Source organism: Paramisgurnus dabryanus, chromosome 23 (genome assembly GCF_030506205.2).
Source record: "Paramisgurnus dabryanus chromosome 23, PD_genome_1.1, whole genome shotgun sequence".
Taxonomy (NCBI): Eukaryota; Metazoa; Chordata; class Actinopteri; order Cypriniformes; family Cobitidae; genus Paramisgurnus; species Paramisgurnus dabryanus.
In genome coordinates this window covers 29,389,503-29,406,481 of record NC_133359.1, presented here as the reverse complement: position 1 = coordinate 29,406,481, position 16,979 = coordinate 29,389,503, and the positions used below count along the sequence as shown (strand labels likewise).

Sequence of the window (16,979 nt, the reverse complement as noted above, 5' to 3'; positions counted from 1 at the left end):
ACAGAATCAAGTGAGAACTCTGCTGTAAGTTTATTTAATCTCAAATATGAAATGGTTTGGGCCCTTTATCATTAAAAACGCTCACAGCAAAAAGCATGCACATGGTTTATGTACTCCTAGTCAATGACAGCTCCCAAATGTGAGGGATAGGCTATGTATGTGTGCTTGTTGTCAATGACGGTTACTGGTCACAAACATGCTCAAGGGCAGGGTATGTGTGCTTGTCAATGACGGGCATTAAATCCACGGAATACCGCAGAGTTTTCCGCGGAGATCTGCGTGTGCGGATTCTGTTTGGGCCTGCTGATGTGTCATGCTTTGACTGTTCCTTGTTTGTATATATAGCCCTCATGTTTCCATTGTCTTTTGTCAAATTTTAATGTTGTTAGGTTTCTACTGTTGGTGAGTCCATGTTCTTTATGCCATGACATACCATGCCAAGTTTATGGATATGTTTATGTTTGTCTGCTAACTTCTGGATTTATGAACTGCAATTGGGATCTCCTTCAACTTGCCTTCAGTGGAGATTTATTCCAACTACGGAGGACTGAATTGCAAAGTTAGATTACAGTTCCCTTTCTGTCGTCCACTTGATGTTGTGTCAATGATGACAGTAGGTGTGTGCTCTTGAGAGCCAATACAGTCTGACATATACATAAAATGCCAATGAAATTGTGTTAATGCTATTTGCATACCAGTCTCCACCCATGCTTGCGTGTATAAAAGGAGAAAAGGAAAATTTGTCCATCTGGCCTGGCCCGCCGGCCATTAAATGACTCTCAGACACCCAATGGTCGACAGCTTTGTCTTTCTCCTCTGGTGCTCCTTCTCAGGTAAGTCGAGCTGCGTTGGATGAATGCTTGCTTTCCCCTCTTGCTCCACCCTCTGGCCATGACCCCCCCTAGCACTACGAAGCAGATTGTTCCTCCTATGCCCGAATCCCCAGGTGGGCATGGCACACGGTCACCCATGGTTTTCAGTGGTCATCACAGACGCCTTGAATGGACGGGCATTTTCCTGCAATGGCATACCAACTGTCTAGAATTGATGGCTGTCCTGTTCGTGTTAAAGCGATTACGGTCCTGCAGGACAAGCATGTGCTGGTACGGTCAGACAGCACTGCAGTATATAAACCATCAGGGTGGCACATGCTCACGGGGGATGTCGCAACTCGCCCGGCGCCTCCTGTTGTGGGGTCAACAGAGACTTGTATATCCCGGGCAACCTCAATTGTGCAGCCGACACGTTTTCAGAACAGGTCACGACCCACGGAAAGGGGAGAGACAGCATTTGGGAAACATTCGGTTAAGTCCAGGTAGACCTGTTTGCTTCTCGTGACAACACCCATTGCCTGCTATGGTTTGCCCTGACCGAGGGTTCCCTCAGCATACACACCTTGACACATACCTGGCCCCGTCATCTGATGAAGTACGCCTTCACCCAAAGAACCGCATTGCCTCATTTCTCGTCGACACAACAGGGAGTGCACGACAGAAAAAGAACTCTGTGCCATAGTGCTGCCCCACTACGCTGACGCGAGCCGTATTAAGCTCCTCATATACAAGCGAATAAATGGTTCAATGCCGTCAAACTGGATTGGCTCTGGATTGGTAGCACACCCCTACTATCATCATCGACACAACGTCTCGTTCCCTCCATCAGGGAACCGCGGTCACAGTTGAAACTGAGACATTTTTCACCATTTCTGAATTCAGGATTTTTTTTGAGTGACTTGTGTTTAAATAACAAGCATCAAAACATTTCAGTTCCTTATAGGCACACACCAAATTACAGTGGCATACAGTTGGGATTACAATTTATAAGATTTTACTGAGTAAAAATAGTTGAATATATTTTTTTATTGTATTGTAGTGTTCTCAATGTTCTTATACCCATCAGCTGTATGGCAGTCTGAGCAACAAGCGGATCTCTGCTGAGACGTGCCAGCGTGACAGCAGCTTTCTGTTGAACCCGCTCACATGCAGCAATCTCAGATGGACTGGAGGACGACGGCTTTTCATTAAGTAACAACAGCAGCTGCTCAATTCCTACATTAAAATTATCACAACACAGAGATTGGACACTGCATTTAGTTGATCTGGACATTTAAAAAGGTTTAACAAATATAAAACACTTGCATTTCATTACTTAAATTACTGCGAAACAAAGGAAAACTCTGGAACTTGGCATACTAAACTCAGCAAAAAAAGAAACGTCCCTTTTTCAGGACTGTGTATTTCAACGATAATGTTGTAAAAATCCAAATAACTTTACAGATCTTCATTGTAAAAGGTTTAAACATTGTTTTCCATGCATGTGCAATTAACCATAATCATTTAATTAACATGCACTTGTGAAATGGTCGTTAAGACCTTAACAGCTTACAGAGAGTAGGCATTTAAGGTCACAGTTCTAAAAACGCAGGACACTAAAGAGACGTGTCTACCAACTGTGAAAAACAACCAAAGAAAGATGCCCAGGGTCCCTGCTCATCTGTGTGAACGTGCATTAGGCATGCTGGAGAGAGGCATGATACTGCTGATGTGGCTAAGGCAATAAATTGCCATGTCCACACTGTGAGATGCCTAAGACAGCGCTACAAGGAGACAGGAAGGACAGCTGATCATCCTCGCAGTGGAAGACCACGTGTAACAACACCTGCACAGGATTGGTACATCCGAATATTACACCTGCGTGACAGGTACAGGATGGCCCAACAATTGTCCGAGTCACACCAGGAACACACAATCCCTCCATCAGTGCTCAGACTGTCAGCAATATGCTGAGAGAGGCTGGACTGAGGGCTTGTAGGCCTGTTGTAAGGCAGATCCTTACCAGACATCACCAGCAACAACGCCGCCTATGGGCACAAACCCACCTTCGCTGGACCAGACAGGAGTGGCAAAAAGTGCTCTTCACTGATTAGTCACGGTTTTGTCTCACCAGGGATGATGGACGGATTCGTGTTTATCGTCAAAGGAATAAGCGTTACACCGAGGCCTGTACCCTGGAGCGGGATCGATTTGGAGGTGGGGGGTCCGTCAAGGTCCGGGGCGGTGTATCACTTCACCATTGGACTGAGCTTGTTGTCATTGCAGGCAATTTCAATGCCTTGCGGTACAGGAAGACATCCTCTCCCTCATGTGGTACCCTTTATGCAAGCTCATCCGGACATGATCCTCCAGCAGGACAATGCCACCAGCCATACTGCTCGTTCTGTGCATGACAGCAATGTTTGTGTTCTGCCATGGCCAGCGAAGAGCCCGGATCTCAGTCCCATTGAGCAGGTCTGGGACCTGTTGGATCACAGGGTGAGGGCTAGGGCCATTTCCCCCAGAAATGTCCAGGAACTTGCAAGGGTCTTGGTGGAAGGGTGGGGTAACATCTCACAGCAGGAACTGACAAATCTGGTCCAGTCCATAAGGAGGAAATGCACTGCCGTACTTCAAGCCACACCAGATACTGACTGTTACTTTTGATTTTGAGCCTCCCTTCATTCAGGGACACATTATTCAATTTCTGTTAGTCACATGTCTGTGAAACATTTTTAGTTTATGTCTTATGGTGTTGACTCTTTTAGTATTCATACAAATATTTATACACATTAAGTTAACTGAAAGTAAAAACAGTTGAAAGTCAGGGGGCGTTTCTTTTTTTGCTGAGTTTATGTATTTTTTTGCCACTAGAGGTCACAAAATAACAGCAACAAATAAGTAGCTTGATGATGCTGTGAACCAGCATCGAATGATTGGAGTCGCTAGGGGAAACTGAGGATAATGCAAACATGACACCACTGACAGGAAACATGTGACACACTGGATAAAATTTGAAGAACATTGTTGGAAACATTTGAGATAATGTAAGTACACATGTCAACAACATATATAACACAGTGTTAGTGGCTTTTGAATATTTCTTACATATTGTGCCTTTAATTTGGGTGGTCTAAGAATTTTTGGAACCTCTCCAATTGACCTCAAACTGGTACAGTATAACTTATTTATTAAACAACAGAATTACAAAAAAAAATTGACAAACCCTTCTCTTGAAGCACCTCTGCAGTGCACTGCTCCAAAACAGACAAATTAGCAAGGACTGTTACAACCTATGGGGATTGAAGCACTGTGTTATTTTGTTATTAATATGTCTTTAATTTATATGAGCTGTATTGTAATGTAATGTACCTGGTCTTTGGAGTATGGTGTGTCTACTCGTTGGCGATCTTTGCAGGCCTGTAACAGAATGTGAATGGCGTTGAGCTGCAGAAGGATTTCACAAGCCATGCTGTCAAAGAATGTGATGTTTGCCAGAGCTGCCGAGGCCAGCAGAAATACTTCACCACAGGAGGCAGTCTCACACAGATCTGCACACACATCCACCAAAAAGTGTTTAAAATATTAAAATTAGTGTGGGATTTCATAAGATACAATTTTATCACGAAAGTCGTAAGGTTCTCCCAAACATAAAAAAAGGATAACAAAAAAGCAGATGGTGCAGTCATAATTCATAATGAGCTAACTCATCAGCTGACCTAGAAGGGACACACTTTTTAAACGCATGCATGCTGCATAGTGGTGTGTTGTGCATTTGGATGTTTATTATATTACATAAACTAACTGCACATCATTAGGGCTCATTTCATCAATGATGGACAGCTTCAGATGTAAATAAACATAAAACATGACACTTGAACTGACTGATGAGGGCTGTGACGATGTCCTGCATGCTCTCCAGGAAGCTGGCGAGATGTTGTGTGGATGTGTGTTGAGGAGAGGTGATCTGTGCCATCACCGCAGCGGCTTCAGCCCGAGTCGCCTCTGCACATCCATCATCTGTTAAGATATCTGCCAGACACAAGATTCCATCCACCTGCATGTAAACATCAAAAACACACCAAACAACTGATTGAATCAGCTATGGATTTAGCTATGGTTTATGAGGTCATATTTATTGATTTCAGATCTAAGGTTGTTGCATAGTTTTGCTCCTTTGACTTGACTTGTTAAATACACACTTGCAAAGTGAATTGACTTTATTATTTAACACTTATCGGGCAGTTTCCCGGACAGGGTTTATCCTACACTCTAAAAAAAAAAAAAAAACGGTGCTAAGTAGCAATAAAAGTGGTTCACTGCCTCGTAATCATAGGGGAACCATTTTAAATGCCAGAAAGCACCTATGTAGCACCATATTGTGCTATATAGAACCATATCTGGTGCTATAGTGGTGCTATATCACCCCTGGATGGTTCTTCATTGGTGCTTTATTGGTGCTATATAGCACTAAAAATTGTTCCCCTATTATTACAAGCTTTTAGAGCTATTTAGCATTTTTTTTTTGTATAATGCATTGTTTGCTGGCTTAATTTTAAAACATCTTGTACTGGCGTATCTTAACATACATTAGTGCCATTGTTTTGTCTGAAAATGCAGTAAGTATGTTTTTTTCTAAGGTATGTTTGTAAAAACAACTTAAATGTCCCAAAAGGCCTAGTCCTGGATTGATCTAAAGCCTGTCTGGAAAACTGCCCCATCAAGTTTCAAATGTATTATATGTAACAATCATGCTGTTCACTAAGGTTTTTCCCAAAAAAATACAAAATCAGTGAGATAAATGTCTGACAAGTGCAACCACATGGCAAAACATAAGTGCAACTGATTTTCAATATTGCCAGGCAAAAAAAGTTATACAGCTTATGTCTTAATATTTTAAGTCAGAGTCAAGGCTTAAGTCTAGTCCTAGATTAAAAAGCATGTTTTTACTGTCTTAACTGAATACAACTTGTACTGACATATCTTATATCAGTTCTATTGTTTTATCTCAAGATGCACACCAGTAAAGCACATTTATAAAAGCTAAACCCATCTAGGGTTGTTATATAACCTGCTAGAGAGTCTGTTTAAGCACAAATAATTCATTACTACCCTGTCTATATATATGGTAACACTTTACAATAAGGTTCATTTATTAGAGCTCCACTGTGTAAGATCTACTCCCATCTAGCGGTGAAATTCTATATGACAACCAACTGAATATTACTTTCTAGCCCCCCCATTCGGAACGAGTTTTAACTCATACGATGGCCGTGTCATGCCAAGGTTAACATGGCTTCCAGTAGCTATAAAGCAAAAGCAATAAAAAAATTAACAATTTGCAATGTCCTTTGTCTGTGATCCATCAAAGCACACAAATTTATGTTAAACATGGAAAAAGTCTGATATTCCGCTATGATATGTTAAAATCACATACATCCATAAACGTAGCTTAGACACTCCTTTTTCATCGACGCAAGGAAAAATATCCCAGGGGCTGTTACACTTGGTATTAAGATGTGTTTTCGTCGATCGGATCATAAGTGGACGAGAGAGACACATCACGTTTACACTTGGTGTTTAAATCCGTCTCTTTTTGTCCATTTTCGACCGCTTCTCTCCAGATTACTGAGGGGATGGTCTGTGGACGAGTCCCTCTCATGTCATTTAATCATGAACAGGAGTAATGACGGGTTTAAATGGACGCAAACTAATATTATGTCAGAGTCCAATGCTTATGTTTTAAGTAAACATGTTACATGTCCGTGTATATGTAAGAGCTTTCTCTGATATTGGTGAAATAAGATCGCTCAACTTTCACACGCTTGTAAAATGAAACAAAAGACGCGCAGATCAGTTTTATCAATGAAAGGCTAAAAATAGGGCTGTCACCGTGTGTTTGTGCTAGAGGTCAGAGAAGATGAAAAACATTTATCTCAGTACCTCAGATTACATAAATAGGCGGAGAGACGGCGTGTGGCTGTTCGAACACATTAAACCACATGCATGTTTACACTAACAAGTGTTATGCATAATCATGTTAAAGTTAGCCAAGGAACTATAAAACTTCAAGTTTACAACATAGACTGTATAGATGTAAACGAATATGCTGAATTACCTGTGGAGAAGATATAAAGTGCAACTTCTGTCTCCCTTGAGTCCCATCTTGGAAAACTAACATTACTCCAATATTGACTTTGGTCTTGTTGTTTTTCCTGTCGCATTGTCGTTTTAAATCCCCTTTTCGCTTCCTTGGCGACGTGTTTTAATGTCCTCGAAAATAGGTCTTCAACAGGCTTTCAAATCTGCCTCAAATCAAAGATCGCAGGATCATCACAGTTTGCAGCTGTTGCAGCCGAAGGATTCAGGTCGCATATATGGGCTGCATACGTCATCAAACCTGAATTATTTAAATTAACTGAGCATTACATTCACAAGTCATACTCATATTACATAAATTTACAATTAACTAAGAATAATTGTCAGCCTTATAATTGTTAATATTCTGAAATAAGACTGTCTTGATGACGTATACCGCCTACACATGCAACCTAGGGAGGCTTCAGCTAGCGGCAGTGAAGCATGGAGCATGATATGGGCATGTTTCTCCTACTATGGTGTTGGACCTATTTATTGCATACCAGGGATCATGGATCAGTTTGCATATGTTAAAATACTTGAAGAGGTCATGTTGCCCTATGCTGAAGAGGACATGCCCTTGAAATGGTTGTTTCAACAAGACAATGGCCCAAAACACACTAGTAAACGGGCAAAGTCTTGGTTCCGAACCAACAAAATTAATGTTATGGAGTGGCCAGCCCAATCTCCAGACCTTAATCCAATTGAGAACTTGTGGGGTGATATCAAAAATGCTGTTTCTGAAGCAAAACCAAGAAATGTGAATGAATTGTTAAAGAATCATGGAGTGGAATAACAGCTGAGAGGTGCCACAAGTTGGTTGACTCCACGCCACACAGATGTCAAGCAGTTTAAACAAACTGTGGTCATACAACTAAATATTAGTTTAGTGATTCACAGGATTGCTAAATCCTAGAAAAAAAAATGTTTGTACAAAATAGTTTTGAGTTTGTACAGTCAAAGGTAGACACTGCTATTTTTTTGAACACACCCCTTTCAACTAATTGCCCAATTGCACAGCCTTAAGAGCGTGCATATCATGAATGCTGGGTCTTGTTTGTTTTCTGAGAATCTACTGAACCTACTGGTAACTTGTTTGCCACGTAGCAATAAAAAAATATACTAAAAACCTTGATTATTCTGGTTAGTCACATTGTACTGCTATTATTTTGAACAAGACTGTATATTATATATATATATATATATATATATATATATATATATGCGCTACTATATTATTGAAAGGGCCGCACAATTAAGACCAAAAAAATCATAATTATTAAATATTCCTCTGATATTGTATTTACAGTTATCATTTTAATAAAATGTTACCGTGACAAAACCCACTGTGTAAAAAAACAGTTATAGCTATTAGTTACTAAGTTGTTTAAATGTTAGATCACACAGGATAACAGGATGCATGGCATCTTCTTTGTATCACACATTAGCAATTAAAATTCACATTTAGCATGCAAGAGCCTGTACTCACAAATTATTTGTGATTTTGAATGTGATGTGGGGGCGGCAGTGGCCTAGTGGTTCATGTAGGTTTTCTACAAACCAGAAGGTTGGTGGTTCAATCCCCGGCACCACTGGACCAAGTGCCAAGGTGTCCTTGAGCAAGACACCTAACCCCAGCTGCTGGCTGGCGCCTTGCATGGGTGACACCGCCGTCGGTGTATGAATATGTGAATGTGAGGCTAATTGTAAAGCGCTTTGGATGGCCATAGGTCTGTTAAAAGCACTATATAAATGCAGTCCATTTGCAGGTTCTCCCACAATATCTTTGCAGTATACAGTAGATGTACAAAAGGAAGAGTCTTATAAAATAATTCATGCTAGAATACATGGCATTATCGCAAAATTGCATGTGCAATTGCAAGTGAAAAAAAATTATCTTTAGGTTTGCAAAAAGTATCTTAAAATGCTAAACCTTCCGAGTATTATTTGCTTGATACAGACCAGAAATGCTTGGTAATTAAGTCTGTGGTGGACTTACTGTTGGTCAAGGGTCTTGATTTCTGAATATTTCCTTGTTAAGGAGCATAAGGTTTTATAACACATTTTATCTACAGCTGTCAGTTTTATTATATCACCATATGGTGGCAGTGTTACACAAGATATGACATACAGCACATTAGAATAAGCACCACAAACACAAAATACCAAAATAAACCCCATGGAGCAGGAATCTCATTCACCCTTAGGTCACGTGAATCTTAAAAAAAAAACATAGGGGGTGTTTGTTCAAAATCTTTGATGATTCACAATCAGCCTCCTTGAAAAAATATCATAGCTGTCAATTTTATTATACAACAGTTTTCTAGTTTATTTTCTGTAAAATTTTATCTATTGTTAATTTTATTTTATATAAATTGTATTGTATATATATATATATATATATATATATATATATATATATAATTTGTTTTATGTACTTGGAAAAGAAGTGTGGTATATGCGTAAACTTGATTTTCCCAATATATATATTATTTGTTTTATGTACAACCATTAATGCACTCTGGGATCAGAAACTCTTCTTTGTATTCCCCAATCGTTCAGCCTTTACAAACACATCTGGATGATTTTATCTGTAAGAGAAACCGATACCTTCTCCAGCTGTTCGATACCCTCTTCAACACAACAGATAGATGCCACGGTTCTCAATGCATTAGCATAGAGAGTACTGAAACAGTCCTGTCTGCATATCTTCAACAGGGCCACAACCGCACCCTCCTGTGAATAAAACAAACAATCACTTTAATAATAAATACGACCTACGCTTTCAAACGTGTGTATCATATCATAGAGTCCAAGTTTATGCTGATAGAGTATGTGAATGGCTACATTAAACATATCATGTGTGCTATTTACACAAAATCCCTAACAAGATCAAGATATTTCAGCCCAGATCGGTGAATGACACAAATTGGTGAAGCACTAGAGGGAAAATGACTGCAAGACGAGGTAACCACTGTCATTATGTGAATAAGCTTAATTATATGGACAACACGGCAGCCGTCGGTCTGGGGCCACACGATGCCATGCTGGAGAGCCTTAAACTACAGGGTATTCATCATCTCCAAACCCTTCTAAACACATAGAGTCACATCAGCTCTGACTTTCCCATGTGTAAACTCCAGGAAGTGGCCATCATCCTAAAACAGCCGTCTCTTTTCTGTTTCTGGCTACTTCAGTGACGTCAATGTTTAGCGTTTAATATTCCTGTTTAATAAATTCCTGTGCCTTTCACAGTCCCATCATAAACACAGAGTTAAATCTAGAATGAAGTCGGGGTTTATAACATCACACTAACTTTATTAAAACTACCCGTGTCTTGAGAACACAGTTTATTCTTTGCGTTTAAAAATCTACCTTTGTTTTATAGTTTAGATATTTCAAAATGTGTAAAAGTGTGATTAATTAAAGTGTTATTGATTAAACAACTAAAATGTAATAAAATAGAGCATTTTATATATTGACAAACATACAGAGAATAGGATGTAAAAGTGATGACAGGTATTTTAATAATATGTTGTGGATGTCCACTGCAGTAGACAGACATAAAAATTCAATTCTTAACAAATGCAGGACGCAGTTGAGGCAGAGAGAAAGAAAACAAATCAGAAGAGACTAACCTGATTTGATTATAAACACGCATGCGCACGCACGCACACACCTTATCAGACTGTTGTTGCATTAATGGACATGAGTTATATAAAGAACATATAAACAGAAACTCATGACAGCTCATGATGTAATGATTGCAGTTTCAGGGAGTTGACGTGATACCCATAAGGTGTGTATGATAAACACTATGGATTCACACACACATTGGACCATCAGTCTTTTCCAGCACATAAAAAAAAACTTTCATGAAGGTCCGGACCCTCCTGGTGACCAATTCAACTGTAAAAATCCCCTTAATTGTTTATTTTTGCTTAATGCAATCCTATACTTTGTCTCTTTTTAGAGGTTTTAAATCTTTTTCACAGAATACACACTTTAAAGGGACACAAGGCAGCATTTTTATGTTAATAAATCATCTTCGTAAGTCGGTATATGGTTAAATGACTCATTACATGACGAATGAAGACTCTCTCGCCCGTCCCTACCGTCTGTAGGAAGAATACCCCACTTGCAAATTGGCTGTATCCGACCCGGTGTCCTTCAGTCTGTAAAGTCTCAGATATAGAAAGCATTTACTCCCAGACACTAGGGGGAGCTAGTAGAGAAATTATACTCAGACTTGCCTTGTGTGCCTTTAATATGTAATGTATAGTACATTATGAACTACATTGTATTAGTTGAAAAGAAATAATAATTATATTGCCGGACAATTATTCTGTACAACTGTAAGAATACAACAATAAACTACCCTATTAAAAAAAATCAACCCCTCGTATACCTCTCGGGTACAAATGTTCATCTAATTATGGGTTAAATATACTGTATGTGATTTTCTTATAAAAGAAACAAGCTATATGTTTCCTTTTAAAAATAAAATAGTTCAGGTTCATTAGAGATTAATAAAACGGCAAGCTGGATATGATAACGTTAGGAAAGGAAGCTCTGCCTTTCAGTTAACCCTTATGTGTTGTTGGGGCCATTTTTGGCCATTTTTGCAATTTTTTTGTCTTAATTTGGCCACAACTTTCTCTGTGTTTCAGCAAATGGAATGATTTTTGGTGACAAATCTTATATTTACACATATTTTAAGAAAATGCTTTGAAATTTTTCAAAAACTTAACAATATACCGTGGGCAAATTTACTAGCCTTACGTGTTGTTAGCGGCCAAAAAAGGCCACTAAATTAAACTGCTGTAAAAATTTATCGGATGAAATTTTTTTCACATTTTTTTTGCATAAATCTGTTAATCAACCTCAGTACTGATCAAAACTACCAAATGTTTGCAAAAATTCCATGATTTTAACTCTTTCATTGCCAAGTTTATAAGTAGTGTCACTGATTTGGGGAAAAAAACACACAAAATTACAGATTTTCAATATAAAACGTGACTGTGGACTGGATTTTCTTTTACCTTTTTTACAGTCTTGGGCATGCCAAAGATTGGTAAAAACATTGGCTTTGATGCATTTTTAGTTTTTGTGCAGCATCAGATTAAATTTTTTTCTCCCTCATTTATTGTTTGTGGCCATTTTTTCCCCATTGACTTCCATTATAACAGCATTTTTTGATTGCTGAGCCATGACACCTTATAACCATGCATTCTTGATTCTTTGTGCCTTTTCCTTTTGCAAAGAGGTAAAATTTGTCATTTTTACTGTTGATCACCATGAGGCACCATTAACCCTTTAGTAGCCTGTGCAAAAAAACAGAGCATAAATTCTGGTCTGTACATTGAGTTATATGGACTATAAAACCATTGTGTGTGTACGAGTGTGTGTGTGTACGAGTGTGTGTGTGTGTGTGTGTGTGTGAGTGTGTGTGTGTGTAGGGTTAGTGTTAGTATTGAGGAGAGAGCACCTCCCTCGCGCACCAGTTAGTGCTGCACTGGTGAGAGGGATTTAGTCTCCTGTAGCTGTCCCTCTAGACACAAATCCACAGACACCAGCAGGCACCAGCAGCTCAGGAGTGAAGAGGGGAACATGCAAGTGGTGTACAGAACCAAAAAAAGAACAGTCAGCATTTGTATCCGTTGTGGTAGACACACTTGCAGAGAGCACCAAGTAATATGCTGCAAGTCCTGCTAAAAAGACTGAACACACACACGTACACATATACACACCAAAAAAATAGTTTGATTGTTTAGTTCTCCATCCATCCTCTACTCTTGCTTCATTGTTCAGTTTATTTGAAGTTGTTTTTGCATTTTGGTTCATAATAAATGTTGTTAATAAATCTGATGAAGAGAAGATTTTTTACAGATTTTTCCACACAGACGCACACACATGCAAGCACGCACGCACGCACACACACACACACACACACACACACACACCACACACACACACACACACACACACACACTCTCTCTCTCTCTCTCTCTCTCTCTCTCTCTCTCTCTCTCTCTCTCTCTCTAATATGCTGTTATAGTCCATATAACTCAATGTACAATCCAGAATCCAAGCTCTTTTTTTTGCACAGGCTACTAAAGGGTTAATTGTGCCACATGGTGATCAACAGTAAAAATGACAAATTTTACCTCTTTGCAAAAACTAAAACCACAAAGAATCAAAAATGCATGGTAATAAGGTGTCATGGCTCTGCAATCAAAAAATGTTGTTATAATGGAAATCAATGGGGAAAAAATGGCCACAAACAATAAATGAGGGAGAAAAAAATTTAATCTGATGCTGCACAAAAACTAAAAATGCATCAAAGCCAATGTTTTTTCCAATTTTTGGCATGCCCAAGACTGTGAAAAGGGTGAAAAAAAATTCAGTCCACAATCACTTTTTATATTGAAAATCAGTGATTTTGTGTTTTTTTTTTTTCTCAAATCAGTGGCATCACTTATGAGCTTGGCAATTAAAGAGTTAAAATCATGAAATTTTTGGAAACATTTGGTAGTTTTGATCAGTTCTGAGGTTGATAAACAGATTTATGCAAAAAAATTTGAAAAAAATATTAATCTGATACATTTTTACAGCCGTTTAATTTAGTGGCCTTTTTTGGCCGCTAACAACACGAAAGGGTAGTGAATTGGAACAAGGCACAAGGGTTAATGAACCAATCAACTCATTTTGATTTCTATTGTTGTTTTTTTACAGTGTGCATCATTTGCAACTTTACAGAAATTTTACATGGTACACAAAGAGATTATTTAGATTTTATTTAAAATGAAGAAAAAATGTCCAATTATAATTGAGTTGGGGCAACATTGTTGTATATATAAATATAAATCCAGACCAAGAGTTGACATCTCAAAGCCCAGATCCAGACAAAGACTCATCCCTGAAACCAGACTAAGAGTAAAGCTTGTCAGTCTAAAGGTTGGTTTATACAGTATTTATGCTTAAACTTTAAGCTATAAGCTCTTTATAGATGATCAACCTTATCTACCCCATAATATGTGATGTATAGTACATAGCCTGACATGCACATCTCCAAAGTTAAACTACACGTGTAGACGTATATCACAACAGATGTGAGTAAAATGCTTTGTAATAAGACATCCACCCTGAGACCTGAGCTACTTCAGTTTAAGACGCTGCTTTTTCACTCTCTTTTACTTTGCACTTGGGACAGTTATAAATGTCATCAAGTTATAAAATCAACATGTTTTTAAATGTGACACATATAATAATGTGCATCATACCTGGAGGCAGTTGATGATACGTAGCCACAAAGACCAATGTATAGTTTAAAAAGTAGGTTCAACACAGGCCTTTAATAAGAAATCTTTCAATTTTTGCTTTTGTCTATGTTCATTTAAACACTTAAAGAGCCCCTTTCATGGATTTCAACTTTTTAACTCTAGTTACAGTATAATGTAGCAGTTTGAGGATTCAAGAGATGTGCAGAGCTACAAAGCTCACAGTTTAATTTAAAGGAAGATATTCCCTTTAACCGAAGGTATTTTTAATGTACTACAGTAAACTCCTGAGATGTAGTTCTACAGTTTCCTCAGTGAACTGTTTACGTGGACGTGTTCATTTGAATAATGCCCGCACACTAGCTGCTTATCCCCGCCCGCTTGCTGTTGCCAAGGAGACCTGATTTGTTAACTAGCCCAAGTCTGTTTGCTAAAGGTATTGCGGAGTTACTGATTTCAGTATGTCTAGAAGACGCTGTTTTTTTAATGTGAGTGTAAAATAATATTGAACAGTATGCAGAGTAAGTGAAAATATTGTGGTTACAGTTTATGCAATAAACTGTTTTTCCTTTGCACTGTAACCAGAATCTATATTTCTGCTGTCGTCATTTTTGTGATGACTGCTTCCTAAACCATGCATTGAGAGGTTAAGGCTGCATTTGTACAACGTTTGCTCCTAAAGGATGGATCTGTTCCTACTTTTTTGAAACCTTACACTTTAAGATCACAACTAGTATACATTATTATATGTAGATTTATTCCTAGAGTTGTGTATGATTGTCATACAAAACCATACAATGTTACAGTGTAATCATTTCAAATCATGCAGTACAGTGTTACATTGTAAACTTTGTCTTTTCAAAGGACTGTTTAATAGATTGTCTAGATTGTGCGCGCAGGATAAATGAAGCTTGTTCACGTACTGTGTATGTTTTTTATTTTAGCGCAGATGTTTGGTGTCTGGACATCGACTGTGGTTACCTTATTAAGCAATTCTGCACCACGGTTTGCCGTCATGCTTTTACACAGTGAAAGAGAGTAACAGGTTCTCTACAGTACACAGCAGAGCTTCACCGATAATATACAAATGGCCACGATTAGACATTACAGACATCTATATGCAGACACTTAAATGAAAAGTTTTAAACTACTGATTATTTATTCAGGGGTTTTACCTTCATTTCTGAATATGGGAAAATTACAGAGGTCCGAATTTTCTTGACCCCATTGCTGTGGCCATTACAACACATCCAAAGTGTAAGGTGGTTACAGAATTACCATTGTGAAGCATTCTGCTCAAATCCTCCTTCAAACTCTCTAAATCTGTTTCAGGCTCAAACTGGTAAGGCAATGCCGATGCCATACTAAAGGCAGTTTACAAAGACAATTTTGTTTGATTATCTACATGCACCGAAACCTGATTATGGTAATGGATATTATATTTTGAACGATTGACCAATCACAAACGTTTAGAACCCCTAACCAATCAGAGTATACTTTGCATGTGTGGGGGTGGGGCTTTGAAGAGACACGCGCTGTAATCAAGCGTTTTAGAAAGAGACGTTGCAAATATCTATATTATGAGAAAAATAATGTTTTTTGAACTTTACTTCCAACAACAGTATTGTGGTAGACCACAACAATAAATATATAAACTTTTTGTGCTCATATTAGTGGCTCTTTAAAGTAAAATATTTCACCCTTTACATCAGATACCCAACAAAACCTTTCAATTCGTGTCTTCGTGGTCAACAGTAGCTAAAAATCCAGTTACACTGATTCAGAAGGGAAGTAAGGAGTTTAAAGGAGTTTGGGCAGGTGTCCCAAATACGCCGGGTTTTCCTAGTGGCACAATGTGTGTGTGTGTGTGTGTGTGTGTGTGTGTGTGTGTGTGTTCACTAAAGATGATGTCTTACTTTAGCAATGATGCTGCAAAGCTGTGGGCCGTCCTGAGTTAAAGACAACAGATTACTGATGGCAGTGCTGATGGTGAGAACATTATCAGACTCCTCAATCTGTCTGATCAGAATCTGTGGGAAAAACCAACAAGTAAAACAACACTTCAGATTTGTGGCTCATCTCAGTTAAATTGTAAAAGTTTATATACCTTTTAGTGTAAGTTTTAATAGGATTTTATTTAATCATAGGTCTGATTTATAAATCTTGTGCGTAGCGAAAGTCAGTCTGCCTATTGTGGCTGGTGTGCTTCAAATTTAAGCCTTGTCTCCCAATATGCATCCAAGCAACTCACTAAACCCATGTGATATTACAGGCACCTGGGACCTTGGGACAACTGAGGGAACTGATTTGGTGGCCATAGGGCAGACTGGGGAGAATTTAAGGAGATCATAATGTGAAAACAATGGCAATCCCTTCATTAAAGACTCATGGAATGTATAGTACTGTATATTAGAGATCACATCGATAACCCTCATCAGACAACACCTTCTGCCAGCATAAACAGGATCCTGGAACAATAAACGTAGAGATCTTTGCAGTATCTACAGAACTGATCCTCCATAGCACCCAATGACTTTAACACTCCATTTAGAGTCAGGCTACAGCTCAAATGACAACAACAAATGCTTGCCGAAAGACTTTAGAAAAAAAAAAAGAAATTTAGTGAATGGTATCTCATGGTTCAGGATCATTGCCTTCAATACTTCAGGTCTTCAACTTTGACGTGCACATGATAATGCCACTGATAGAATGCTTGAGAAGATGATGGTTTATATCCAGCAGGTGTCCC

At 38.6% G+C, this 16,979-nt stretch overlaps 1 protein-coding gene and 1 pseudogene across 1 annotated transcript in view; one reads left to right on the top strand and one right to left on the bottom strand.

Moving 5' to 3' along the window:
- The window catches only part of LOC135788056 (protein inscuteable homolog), a 51,629-nt gene that overhangs the window by 7,190 nt on the left and 27,460 nt on the right, over positions 1–16,979 (bottom strand). Inside the window, exons 6-11 of the mRNA XM_065297961.2 lie at positions 16,147–16,260; positions 9,561–9,686; positions 4,698–4,869; positions 4,185–4,363; positions 4,039–4,105; positions 1,893–2,048 (exon numbers count right to left, since the gene is read on the bottom strand). Of these exons, the coding sequence (XP_065154033.2) occupies positions 1,893–2,048; positions 4,039–4,105; positions 4,185–4,363; positions 4,698–4,869; positions 9,561–9,686; positions 16,147–16,260 (814 nt within the window). The remainder of the gene's footprint in view (positions 1–1,892; positions 2,049–4,038; positions 4,106–4,184; positions 4,364–4,697; positions 4,870–9,560; positions 9,687–16,146; positions 16,261–16,979) is intronic.
- LOC141281514 (uncharacterized) lies at positions 2,208–3,637 on the top strand (annotated as a pseudogene).